This window comes from Porites lutea, chromosome 2, assembly GCF_958299795.1.
Source record: "Porites lutea chromosome 2, jaPorLute2.1, whole genome shotgun sequence".
Taxonomy (NCBI): Eukaryota; Metazoa; Cnidaria; class Anthozoa; order Scleractinia; family Poritidae; genus Porites; species Porites lutea.
Window position 1 is genome coordinate 41,836,871 of NC_133202.1, and position 12,878 is coordinate 41,849,748.

At 38.8% G+C, this 12,878-nt stretch overlaps 2 protein-coding genes across 2 annotated transcripts in view; one reads left to right on the plus strand and one right to left on the minus strand.

Moving 5' to 3' along the window:
• Positions 1–330, minus strand: part of LOC140928653 (acyl-coenzyme A synthetase ACSM4, mitochondrial-like) — a 40,150-nt gene extending 39,820 nt beyond the window's left edge. The window contains exon 1 of the mRNA XM_073378432.1: positions 188–330. Coding sequence (XP_073234533.1) covers positions 188–283 — 96 coding nt within the window. The 5' untranslated portion in view covers positions 284–330. The remainder of the gene's footprint in view (positions 1–187) is intronic.
• Positions 331–7,589: 7,259 nt separating this feature from the next.
• On the plus strand, positions 7,590–11,509 carry LOC140926223 (uncharacterized). The gene is made up of 9 exons (XM_073375998.1): positions 7,590–7,631; positions 7,676–7,854; positions 8,571–8,670; positions 8,998–9,110; positions 9,220–9,247; positions 9,413–9,709; positions 10,080–10,266; positions 10,737–10,841; positions 11,259–11,509. The coding sequence occupies exons 1-9, from the start codon at positions 7,590–7,592 to the stop codon at positions 11,477–11,479; spliced, it is 1,272 nt and encodes a 423-aa protein (XP_073232099.1). The 3' UTR covers positions 11,480–11,509.
• Positions 11,510–12,878: the final 1,369 nt, after the last annotated feature.

The following is a 12,878-nucleotide window of genomic DNA, read 5'->3' on the forward strand; positions in this document are numbered from 1 at the left end:
GCAAGAGATAAAAGAAATGATTGGCGTTAAACGAGAGCACCAAAGGCACTTGCCTCTGGAGAGGACCGTTTCCCTTATTGTTTCTCAAATCTGGCCGTTTCCTATTAAACGATGGAAACTGCCCCTACGTCGAGACTAAAGTTGTGTGAAACAGATAAAAATAATGATTTAAATGTGCTCCTGTTACCTGCTCTTTTAGAGCCCATTCGTCTATGACGTCTGCAAAGTTAAAGTATTCTGGAACAAGAAAATCTTTTGATCCCCAAGTTACGTTGTCCGCCATGAAAAAAGAAGCTTAGGGTCAGTCTGCAAGAAAATGTGAAAGACTCGTCAGTAGTGTTTAGGACTGAGTTAACTTCCTCTTCAATACGTCCTAATCGGGTTTCTTAGCAGCCTTCAAAAACAAGGAACCTACATTCGATAAGATCAGAGCCAAAACAGACACGGGCTGGAGGTATATGTAGTCACAATATTTGAACATTTACGCGAGTGTTTTCTGCGAGCAAGCTGTCCATAGTGAGAGCCAATCACCACCCCCGATCTCAAGCACTTTGTTTGCTCGCCGCTTTCACTTGATCCTTACTTAATCCATAGAGAGTTTGTTGTTAGATGAATCGATATTTGTGTCCCTTTTCTACCTAAAAACAGTTTTGGGGTGCAAGTAAAAACCCGCATTTTCCCAAGTCAGCCTCGAAAAGATCTTACATAATGGGTATTTAATGGCTACTTAGGTGTTTACTTCATATCTAAGGTACGTATATTCAGTTAGTATTGCCTATGTTTAGATAAAACGCCATGTCTAAATGACTGCAATCTAGACGTTGTCTTATCGCGATTCAAGTGAAGATGGTAGCTCAAAAGGGCCGAACATATAGTATATCATTTAAATATATTTAACTGTAGAGGTCAACTCTACATGCACTAAAACGAAAAGAAGAATGCTCGTTGTCCTCACATTATATCGTCCGTAAACAACATTACCAAGGTTTATTAAGGAGGAATACGAAGGGATACCTTTTTTGTTAAAATGGTGTGTAAAATGATAACGGGTTGGACCTCGGGGCGAAGATTGCTTAGTGTTGTACCCCCTTTCCCCCTCCACACGCAGGTTCAAGGTCGCTTGCTGAAACGTTCTCATCTTAGCGGACCGTAATCAACTGTCTGAGATTGATTTAGGCACTGGAATTTTATAGTAAGACACATAATGTTATTTAGACGTTGTTGGGTATATACTTCAAGCGAAATGAAAATCATGACGCAAGGGAGCGATTTCAATTATAGTTTACACAGTGTTTACGAGGTTATTTCTGAGGAAGGAACCAGAGCTAAGCCTACGTTCTCTTCGTGATTCTCTTCACAGCAGGGGTGTCACAGTACTGCTCAATGTGAAGGCATGGCATATGGGAATTGATGTTTCAGAGGTTTACATAGAGGTGCCTACATAAGAATTGTAAAAATAGGTAGAAGAAACCGGCCTTAAATGATACGAACCTGATTTCGTTTCTTGTTTCGTCCCTTCCGAGAATCACATCGAATAGGCAATATTTGGGTATTTCTCGACGGCCCTGGGACGAGACACTGTTACCCACAGGCAGCCCAAGCGCACTATTTGTGGGTTAGGGCGTCAGAGGTCATTTGGTCGGAATATACTAGGATTATTAGTGTATTATCTGATGCCAAATAAATGCAAAAAAGTCTTAAAGATATGAAGTCTTCTTGTTTGTCTATCTTTACTAGTAACCTTTAAGATAACGAAAATCGATATTTCTTGCATTATTACATGTGATTCGGGCCCTTATTGTTCGAATTTTATCACATGTATTCGAATCTACAACGCTAAGAAAAAAAAAAATCATGATCACGCGAAATATTAATTCAAAAAGCTCCCTTACCTTTAGTTCATAGCCACTCTGTGTCCTACGGTCGGTTTAAACGCCGTTTAGTCGACTTTCTTTCCATCGAATACTGAACACTATATACTTTTATAGTGATTCGGTGGGTGTCAGAGTTCCCAATGTTAGGGCTTTTAAAACAGAGTGAGCTGGTATTTTCTCAGCGGAGCTTTTATGTTTTGTCTGTTGTTGCGCAGTCCTGATGAGCCACAGTGGTGGCGAAACGGCTGTCGACGGCTACAGCCCCGCTCTGTTTTGGGCCCTATCGGTTTCGTGTTGATGCCTTACAAAGTTCATTTGCACGTAGTACGATCAGCATTGCAGAATTTAATGTCTACGTGGTGTCAGTTTTGCTTATTAGGTCTTGATCTGCTTGATTTTATAGATCCTACGTTCTGCGGCATATTCTTTTGCGATCCTTTGCAGTCTTTGCAGTTCTTTGTGGTTAATGTTCGTACTTTAATTTATATCGTCTTTCCTTTGGAAGCTTATTTAGATTTGCTTACGATGGACATAGAATATGTTTTTAACTTTTCGCCCCTGCTTTTGTTGATGCTCTTTGCGAAATCCTTACTGGCGAATAAACTCCCGCGCGATAGAATGGGTACCGTTGTCATTATCAAAATACAATAACAATACCAACATCAACATCAACATCAATATCAATACCAATATCAACATCAATATCAACATCTATTAAAGATGAAACAACAACATGATATTAATTTGAGGAGGACTCGGAAAAAAATCCGAGTCCCAGATGGGATTTGAACCCACGACCCTCCGTGATCTAGTCGGATGCTCTAACCACTTGAGCTACTGGAGACTCTATGGTGAGCAAGGGCCAATTTGTGGGTCTCGACTGGAACCGCATCACGCGGCTACACAGCCAAGTAATGATAAGCACACAAGAAGTGAAGAACTCACTAACAGCATCGCGCTGTCACCTTAAAGCATATCAAAGATGCGGCCAACCAACCTCCAAAGTGAGTATATTAAAGATGAAACAACAACATGATATTAATTTGAGGAGGACTCGGAAAAAAATCCGAGTCCCAGATGGGATTTGAACCCACGACCCTCCGTGATCCCTATGGTGAGCAAGGGCCAATTTGTGGGTCTCGTCTTGAGCGATTTTGAATGAATTTGAGTTCGCCGTTGACTGTTCCATATATAAGAAGGACAAGGGAGGAATCCTTGTTTTGAAAGGGTTGCAGCGCCGGAGCGATTTTTCCCCCAAAAATCGCATCGCTCCGCAAATTCATTCAAAATCGCTCAAAAAACCGCTTTTGAGGCAAAAGGACGACTATACACCACAGGCAAGGTAATTCAACGTTTATTTATCATTGATTTATATACATAGTTAGCGATATATCGCTATAGGTGAAGCAAACGGTAAATCCAGTACATTTACTATAAAATAACAATCGGCTACACAAACAGATTGTGTGGGCACCCTGTGCCGTATCCACTGTGAATTGAGCCATATCGTGAATTCACTGTTGATATACTTCCCATAGTGCTTAGCGGCTCGGAAGCTGCTCCGATAGGAAACAAGGGGCGCGTCATCCATTCAACCGAAATTTCCGAAAATTTCGGTCCAGAACTCAGTAGATCGGTTCGGTCCAACCAGAAAAGTTTCGAAAAAAAGGGGTCCACCTTTTGAGGTGGACCAATTTTCCCGGTCGGACCGGTTGGAATTTTGGTTGAATGAAAGGAGTAAAAGCGCTTCAGGAGTCTATTGACGACTGCAACAGACTCCTGGCGCCAGTTGTTCGAAATGCGGATAGCGCTGTCCATTGGATAAATAACTATCCACTGGATAGCGCGATTGGTTTCCTTAATACTTATCCGGTGGATAGCGATTTATCCGATGGATAGCGCTATCTATCTTTTGAACAACAGGGGCCTGTAGTCTTCAAAGAAGCCAAGGAAAAAGACAAGATTTCGTATTTCTCGTGATCCTGTAGCAGGAGGACGAAAAACACACTGTGACTACCAGCTGTCAGGGTAAAACTAAATAAACTTAGTAGTAATAGTTGACACTACAGCTGCCCCCGCTCTGTATATTGTCGGTCAATAGCATCCTTGGCTTGCTCGTTGTGTAGCTCTTTGAAATATACGCCAGGGTGTCCAGTTCCTATTTTTTCCTATTTTTTGAGCATATTCCTATTTTCTCCTGTTTTTAAACAAAAACCTCCTATTTTTCCTATTTTTTAGTTAGTGAAGCCAAAATTTGCTAAAATATTGAAAATAGGATTATAGTTGTATTGTGTTTTAGAGTGAGATTTATCATAAAGCAAGTAGTATGTTGACTTTGGTGTTCTAATATTAGCAAAAATAATACTTACATTACATTTGCTCTTTCCATGACCTCAGTATTGCCCATTGGAGTTTCTGGTAACGTCTTTGTTATAATTATTGTTACTTTTTAAGTAATTTTCTAGTGCACTTACATGTACATGTATTGTATGAAATGTTATAGTTCTCATGACTATTGAATAATATTGTGCATAGCCCACTGAAACTGCATTTCAGTCTCTGAACTTTTCATGATGTAATTATTTTGAAGTCTTGCTCCCTTTTATGTTAATCTTTGAAAATCAAAACATGATCAAGTTGCCCTTTAACAACACAGATCAGATAAATCATCCAATCAGCTTCTTGTTTAAAGAACCAATCACCAGCTGGATCCTGTATGCTACATGAAAAGAACAGACTCCAATTTAGTTCACGGCACTAGCTCTCTTGGTGAGCTCTTGTTCTCAGCTATACCTGGTTTGGTACTTAAAACTATGTGGTCATTTAACTCAATCAATCATATTCTCAACCAGCTACCGATTGTAGATTAATGGAAGGAAAGCTTTCCATGGGACTTTTTAGTTCAATATCCTTTAATGACCATGCAATCGTAAGAAATTTCAATCCTAAGAAATTTCACTCTTTGAAGCTTTTCAAAGATTTGCCACCAACTTGAAGGGAATTGTCATATGATCACCTTTGATTATACAACCGCGCTCGACCTGTAGTCAAGAATGTCATTCTGATTACAGCGTAACTGAGCCAAAATACTAAACGTTACTGATCTTTTTCACTCCTCGAAAGTTCGCCGCGAAAGTTGGTCTAAATCCTGCGAACATAAAGGCTGAGGACTCGTGGCCTTTATTATAGCCTTGATGAGGTGGAGGGAGGCTATCTATGTCGACAAAAGTACCATTGATTTTCCTATTTTTCTCCTATTTTTTAATACAAAGTTTCCTATTTTTCCTATTTTCTCAATCTCGAGTTTCCTATTTTCTTATTTTTTTTGAGCAACCATGCTGCTGGACACCCTGTATACCGATTCATAAGGAAGATTTTCACACATATTCCATACAATAGGTGAGAAAAAGACAGGAAATGCAAGGTTCCATGCACAGTTTCAGGTCGATTTACAGAGCTTTGATCAAAACATTGTCAGTTTCAAGAATAGTTTATTCTAACCATAAGAAAAAAACTTTAATTAGAAGTTGAATTTTTCACTATTTCTCTTTCACTTTTTACATTCAGTTCATTTTATTTGCCGGAAAGGAAGCCTGAGAAATTAAAAGTTTGATCAATTCACACTCACGCATTCTAGTCTTATTTTAAACTTTACTGTGGAAGGACATCTTTGAGTAGGGAATAAGTCAGCACAGAATTTGATTGTCGGCGAATTTCTGTAATCGTCCATCGTTCTGCTAGTGAGAAGCTAGGCGTTGTTCACTCGTCTTGCTTGTTTGGGGCTGACTCTTATTCCGGTCAAAGAGAGAGAAAGGGTGTCTGGCAAGGTTTCCAATGAATGATTTGTGAACTCGTGTCTGGCAAACTCTCCAAGTGTTTATATATACACAGTTATATGCACCTTACAATTTCTTCTGCGCTTAACAAGTGTCATTAAACTTTTGGTCCATAACTTTCACTGAAACAACTGCTCCACAGAATGTCACTGATAACATGTAATGCAAAAGAGTGTCGAAGTATGAATGCACAATAAATGTCACAAAATCTACCTAAGCGTTCCCTTGGGGATGTTCTGTCTTTACGTCATCTTAACCATTTCGTACTTGCGGGCGCAAACAATAGAAACGTCATCATTACCTACCGATTCCTCACAGCCCTTGTTCAAGCAAATCAAGATTTTTTCCATATAGACTGTATGACTGTATATTTCAACTGTAAGTACTTTCCTTAATATACACGCGAGTTACTAGAGTGCCTTCTCGGGATTTTGCCTTCTGGGAGAAATCCCTGCAGGGGCAATTATGATCTTCTCTTTGTTCGCTTTAGAACTTTGATTTGCTTGACTGCATGTTAATGTACTAGTTACTTAATAAACGCTTGTAACATTGTAAGCTTCAGAGAGGGCTTTGCTTTGCTTGGTGGTAATACAGTGTGTTAATCAAGCTTAAGTTTAATCGATTTTTGTCATTTTCTAATTTGCAGATAGCGATAACTCTGATCTTGATAAAGTAAGTGTCTGTAATCTCGCTGAAATGCAACAGAGCGTACCATCTACTGATGATGGTAAGTCCAAGATTGTAAAATTAATGGAATTTTTTTTAATACAAGTAGAAATTTGTTAGTATTTCAAATGCATATCTTAATGATGCCATTGATTGGTGGAAGCTTGGATTGCAATATTATTTTTTTATTAGCAGTTTAATTAGAAAAATATTTTTGTTGTTTTTAACCATGCTCCTGAAAGACAACATGAATAGATAACAATTTTGTGATAATAGTGACTAGCCTTCACTCAGTTACATATCATCATACCTTGAGTGTCATTTCCCTGCCAATCTGTCATTGTCACCTGCTATTTAGCCTGTGTTTTTTGTATACCTGTGGTGTTGAAACATAGACTGCTTTCAACCAGATCCAGGGCAAGCAAATGTTTACTTCTCCACAGATGATCTTGAGGCTGCATTGATGAGTTGCAACAACATTCTCACCACATATAAGGATCCTGCAACGAAAAAATGGGACACCAGAATGTCCAATTTAACCATGAAATGGGATAGCAGCCAGAAACTTCTGCTGGAGGCTGTCCGTAGTTGTGAGGGCCTGCCTTCACCTAACATCTGCCCACATTGTTGTGAGGGGAAAGTCCTCATAAGATGTAGTGACTGCCCCAAGAGATTTTACTGTCCTTCCTGTGATGGAAAGGTACATTCATCCTTGCCTTTCCATGGCAGAGAAGGGTTTTGTAAATGGTTTCTTTGAGGCTATCCCTCTAACAATTACCATTGGTGAAAATGGATTAAAGAAAGTATGTAGGTAAGCTGTTAAAAATCAGCTTTTGACTAAAAAAGCTAGTGAACAGTACACAGCCACTCAGGTGTAAATTGCCCCTCCAAATATAAGCCCCCCGGGGGCTTGTATTTGGAAAATTGCCCTCAAATACAAAGTAAAACAAAGCAAAAACTGTAAATTTACTTCCAACTATAAAACGCAAATTTCCCTCCATAGATAAGCTCCTCCGAATATAAGCCCCTCCAAAAATAAGCCCCTCAAAAAGGGCCTTTGAAAAATATAAGCCTCGAGGCTTATTTTCGGAATTGTACGGTATCATTGGGGAAAAGGCCTCATTTCTGTCCTGCTTTATAGTGGATGGTAATCTGCTCACTGTAGATGTATTTTAAGAATTTTTTTTTTTTAAATTCCCATTGCAGAGCATATATGTTTTTGCCAATGCTGTACTTAAGCCCTAAACAAATAGCGGTTTTCTTACTTCAATTTTTGCAATGCATGCATCATTTTGACAGGCACCTACTATCAGTCATGCCACCTTTAGCCAATCTTTCAAAGAGTGGAAGTTTTGCCGGTTGGAATTAGAGGGTCTCCAAGGGCTGGACTGGGTGAAGTGTCCAACATGTTCCATTTTTCAGCACTCTTGTCATGTGGATGGTAACATGAAACTGTACAGATACAAGTCATCAGGAAGGTAGTGTTAAGTTCATATTGCTATTACAAAAAATTAACATTCTATGGTGACTGTATGTGTTTGATTATTTTTCATAATACTTTCTAGTGCTTTCCCAGTACATGTAAGCATTCAACTTCTTAACCCTTTAAGCCCCAATATCCACATACAAATTCTCCAAACTGATCTCCATACATTTCCTTTACGCATGAATTGAGAGAATTTGATAGAAGATCAGGGCACTTTCCCTTAAGTAATCATTTTATTAATTCTCATAACCTAATTGCTTGACATTGTATGGATATTGTTAGGAGAAAATTGACGTTACTCACTGTTGGGACTTAAAGGGTTAAAGCAAAAGTTTTCCTGAGTGAGGGTTACTTCTTTAAATTGGCAAGCTACATTTAGTCTACAAATAATTCATACTTGGCATTGATACTTGTCTTGTAGTTTGACATAAACTTTTTTAAGTCATAAGTATGATGAGCTAAAATATTATTGCATGTATTTGTTTGTGTGTTTATTTTTTATAGCTTTCTATGGGCAGGCTTTAAGGGTTAGAGAACAGAATAGCAAAAAAAGCATTTTCTTATGAATAATGGCCATCTTTAAAGGAGGAGATAATAACAACAAAAAGGAATAGAGAGAATCTTTAAAAAGAACTTTCAAAATCATTTCATATGGAATATCACTTGAATGTGATTTGGCCTTAATTATTTGTTTTCTTATTCTTTTAGTCAGCGAAGGCCATCTTATTATGAAAATATTATTATTGCCAACAAGCGCAAAGTAGACAACCACTTGAAGCCAGTACATTCAAAGACATCCAGATCTAAGGTTATTATAATACATTTTTTTCTTCACTATTATTTTTTTCCAGGAGGTATGGTTGAATTATCTTCCAATTGCTTTTGTTTATGTTATAGCATAATGCATTTAATAAAACTAACAATCAAAGCTGTGCTTAAAATAAGGCCAAAATTTATTGATAAAATGTTTGATTTCTACTAAGTGAATCAAAGTGATACTTTCATGTTACATCACATGTTATTCTAGGACTTATTCCATAATGCATCTGCTTCAGTGCTTTGGGTTTAGCTTTATGATACGATATACTTATATCTGATTCAAATCTCCTAATCTTCTTTCATTTTGTTCTTACAGGAGAGTGATAATAGATGTGGAGACACTCACTGGCGCGCTGCAAACAATGGAGGCAGAAAGTCAGCTAAACTAGATGAGACCAGACTTGAGATTGCAGGTCAAATGGAATACATGTAATATTGATTATGATCAGGGCTATCACTAATATTTTAAGTTGTCAGGTAAATGGAAAGAGTGGGCAGGAAATCTGTCAGCTATTGATGATGTCTTTCGGTTCTACAGTGGCTATTTTCTTTATTTTTGTATTAAAGTAAGTGGGGGTCATGGTTATAGTAACTGTGTATAATCCCTGACCCCTGGCGCTGAATGACAGCCCTGATGCTAATGAAATAATTCTTTCACATGTAGTATTGTAATTATTATTATTGATTTTATTGTCATTATCAATGTTTTTATTGTTGCCATTTGTTATTAGTACAAGAAAAGTTGTTATTACCAGGGAAGTTGTGCTAAGTATAAACTGCAACTTCAATTAACAGGTTGTAGGCGTGGCCTAGCCCAGTGGACTGTTAACATGTTCCAAGGAGAACTATATGGCTATGCAAACTATATTCACCCAAAGAAAATGATACCAGCTGGTGTCAAGTATTGTTGGGAGGATATAGGTTGTAAGTACTGGAAGTGGGCAAGAAAGGCAGTTGGTCTTGAAGGAAGTGGCATGAAGCCTGCCCTGTCCATAATGCATGGAAAGGCTCACAATTGGATGTGTCAGGTAATAAAGTCAGGTTTGTTGAAAATAAACTCACTAAAATTAAATTTATGATTTAACACGATACCGAAATGATTGAATAGTAAATTAATATATGGTTATCAAGGTTTTGCTCTAAGAAAAAACTGAAGGGGTTCATCCTCTGAACCTGTGAAATCTAGGATAAGAAGTAAGATTTTCTAGTCACCTAGGAACAGAAGGGGCCACCAGGCACTGCTGGAGTACAGCCTTGACGATGCTGCACTGTAGTTTATGAGAAAGAAATGCAATCTCAAACCTGACTGCAAAATGTCTACAGAATATGTCACATTTTTTAGGTCTTAATATTTTAGTTAATATGACCCTAAACAATTGAATATAATTTTATTATCAGGTAATATGGGGTGGTTGTTGGCAAGATGGGAGTGCTGCCTCCACTGGTGAAGAAGTGGAGCAGATAAACTCTCATATGTCACGATGTGGAAACACAACTAAGTATATGCTTCCTGAAAGTAAGAGTTTTGTCACCCATGGTTTATTATTTGGGAATTCAACCAACCCAGACAGGCAGCAGTTTAAAAACTGAATTGGGTAGTTTCACACTTCTTCACTTTTTTCTCACCTGTTGCATGTACTCATTTTACCTATTGATTATTATATTTTGATCACTTGTTGCCATCTTAGTTGTCCAGGCACAAGCTCCCTATTAATGCATAAACATGTGAGGAACTTAACGGACTTATTCACAACAGGGTTTTCTTTCTTTTAGTTAATGCTAGGCTAATCGAGAGTAAGCCTTCAAGGAGAAAGCTGTGCAGGGTACAGCCGGCGTTTGCCTACAAGACGAGATAGAAATGTTGGTTTCCTGCATAGAGCTTATATCACAGTCAATGAACAATTTGCCTGGTATGTTGGTGCTTTTTTTCCCTTTGGCTATTGCCTATATATGGAAAATTTAGCTCAAAGGGATGCCTTTCTTTAAGCGAGTTGTTTGTCATTTTTTTTAAAAAACTTTTGTTTCTTTGTTGGTAATTTTTCATATCAAACGCAGATTCATCCAAGCAACGAATACGCCTCCGCAGTAAAATTACTGCTGAGAAGGCAAAACTAACTTCCCGTGTACAGAGGTACAATGAAAACAGACATTGTGCATGTGGTAAGCATCCTTCGACATCTACTCAGTGTACTTTGTCCGAGATAATCAAAGGAAACTTCCCCTGGGGAATAATGAAGGTGAATCTGTTGTTCTGTTATAGCATTTTTTTTTTTTTTTTTCAGTCCAGTCAAGTTGATGTCCAATTTATAGCGCAAACCTCTACCGCTTAGAGTAAAGTTAGATGAAAAAGAGAATTTACAAACTCCACTTATTGCTATTGCTGTCCACGGCTGCTTCTTACTCACCTGTAACTGACAGGTGATTGTGGAATCCTGTGTTACATTATTTCTGCTCACTCTGTGTGATGTTGCTACGCCGTGCTGACGAGGCCCAAAAAGGCCGAAACAGCAAAACGTCACATCGTCCTTATAAATTATAGGTTTCCTTTTCTCATTTCTTCGTAATAATAGAAATGGTAAATGGCATTTGCATATTTTTGTTTGGAATTTGTTACCTTTATTTTAGATACACCAATCCGAATAAAAAGAATGATCGTCGAAAAGCATGAGATCATGAAGAGGTGGGAAGAGGAAGTCTCGCTTCTCAAGAAGGAGATGGTTAACTTCATTTCGTGGTACATGGATGTCGAAATTCCGCGACTCAAAAAATGTCGCAGAGGGGATGCAAGCGAAAATTGATGGTCAATGACAAGTTACTTCCTTATATGTTGCTTTTTGAACCATTTCGTTGGAAATCAGCAGATATTTTTTATTCCTTATCGATTTTTCTATCTCCGTGTCTTTTTCTCTTAAGATCGTATGACATGCTTTCCTGATAGATGTGACCACGAGCCCCCAATAGACGCCATCCCAATGGAAGCATCTCTGGAATCAGATGTACGTCTTATGAGGGCATACTGTGTTTGTAATTTCACTAGTCAAGGGTTTTTCCATTCGTTAACTTGAACGTGACGCTAAAAGCACGTTAATTCATCGATGAATTAGGAAGGTTTAAATTTCCGTTCTGTCGGTAACTTGGAAATACTTGGTACGGCAGCAGTTGGGGCATTTAGGAGAAAAAGCAAAATCAGTAAATGACCATATCCTCCAGGCCCCGGTTGTTCAAACGTTGGATAGCGCTATCCACCGGATAAATAGTAATATCATGCTCAACCTCATCAAATAATTGTTTATAAATCACTATCCAGCGGATAAGTATTAGGGAAACTAATTGCACTATCCACTGGTTAGACATTTATCCGGTGGATAGCGCTATCCATATTTTGAACAACCGAGGCCAGCACACTACAAAAAGTTGCGACTAAACTTCCATCCCTCTTTCTCCATGCCGGGTGATCGAACAGAAAAGTGGATGGGGTTGTCTTTCCAGCTAATTCGATCTTAAACAAGCAAAAGAAAACGTAGGCGTTTCTGGTGAAATACGAACTGGGGAAAGCGTATATTTTTCTTTCAGTGTTTTATAAACATTTGTATCACTAGACCATTTTTCCTTTCTCGCGAGCTGGGTTTTTATACTCTTTTTACCTAGGCAATGATGGGGCGGTACAAAACGGAGGCGGAAGACATCGCAGTTATCAGTGGAAAATTGGCCTGTGCTAAAAAAGGGATCGCTTTTTGCCAAGGCCAACTAACCAGTGCTGCCTCAACATTTAAAGTGGCTTTAGTTGGTAGTAGCTGCGAGGAATCACGAAAGATTATAGATTTGGAAGGCGATTCTGTCGACGATGCTAATGAAGATGGCAGCGGATGATAGCGAGAACGAAGACTCGCCAGTGGTTCCTGACAATGTGCCTGACGATAAGGCTGAAACCGACGAAATAGACGACGTCGGGGAAAACATCCCGCAAAGTAACATGGTTCTATGGAAATTTCCTTCAGCCAGTCAACACTAGACGGCCACAACGGGAGTTCGGCTTGCAGTGTCATTGCTCTCATCTTTGCTCATGTCGCAAAGCGTGAGCTTCTTGACTTCCAACCAACGTCTTTGCTGTCTCCTGTATGGGTTATGCTTCTTTGTTCGGCTATCAGAGTTGGTAATAAGCTTTACGATCTCTGTCGCCACAGCTTACCCCAGCGC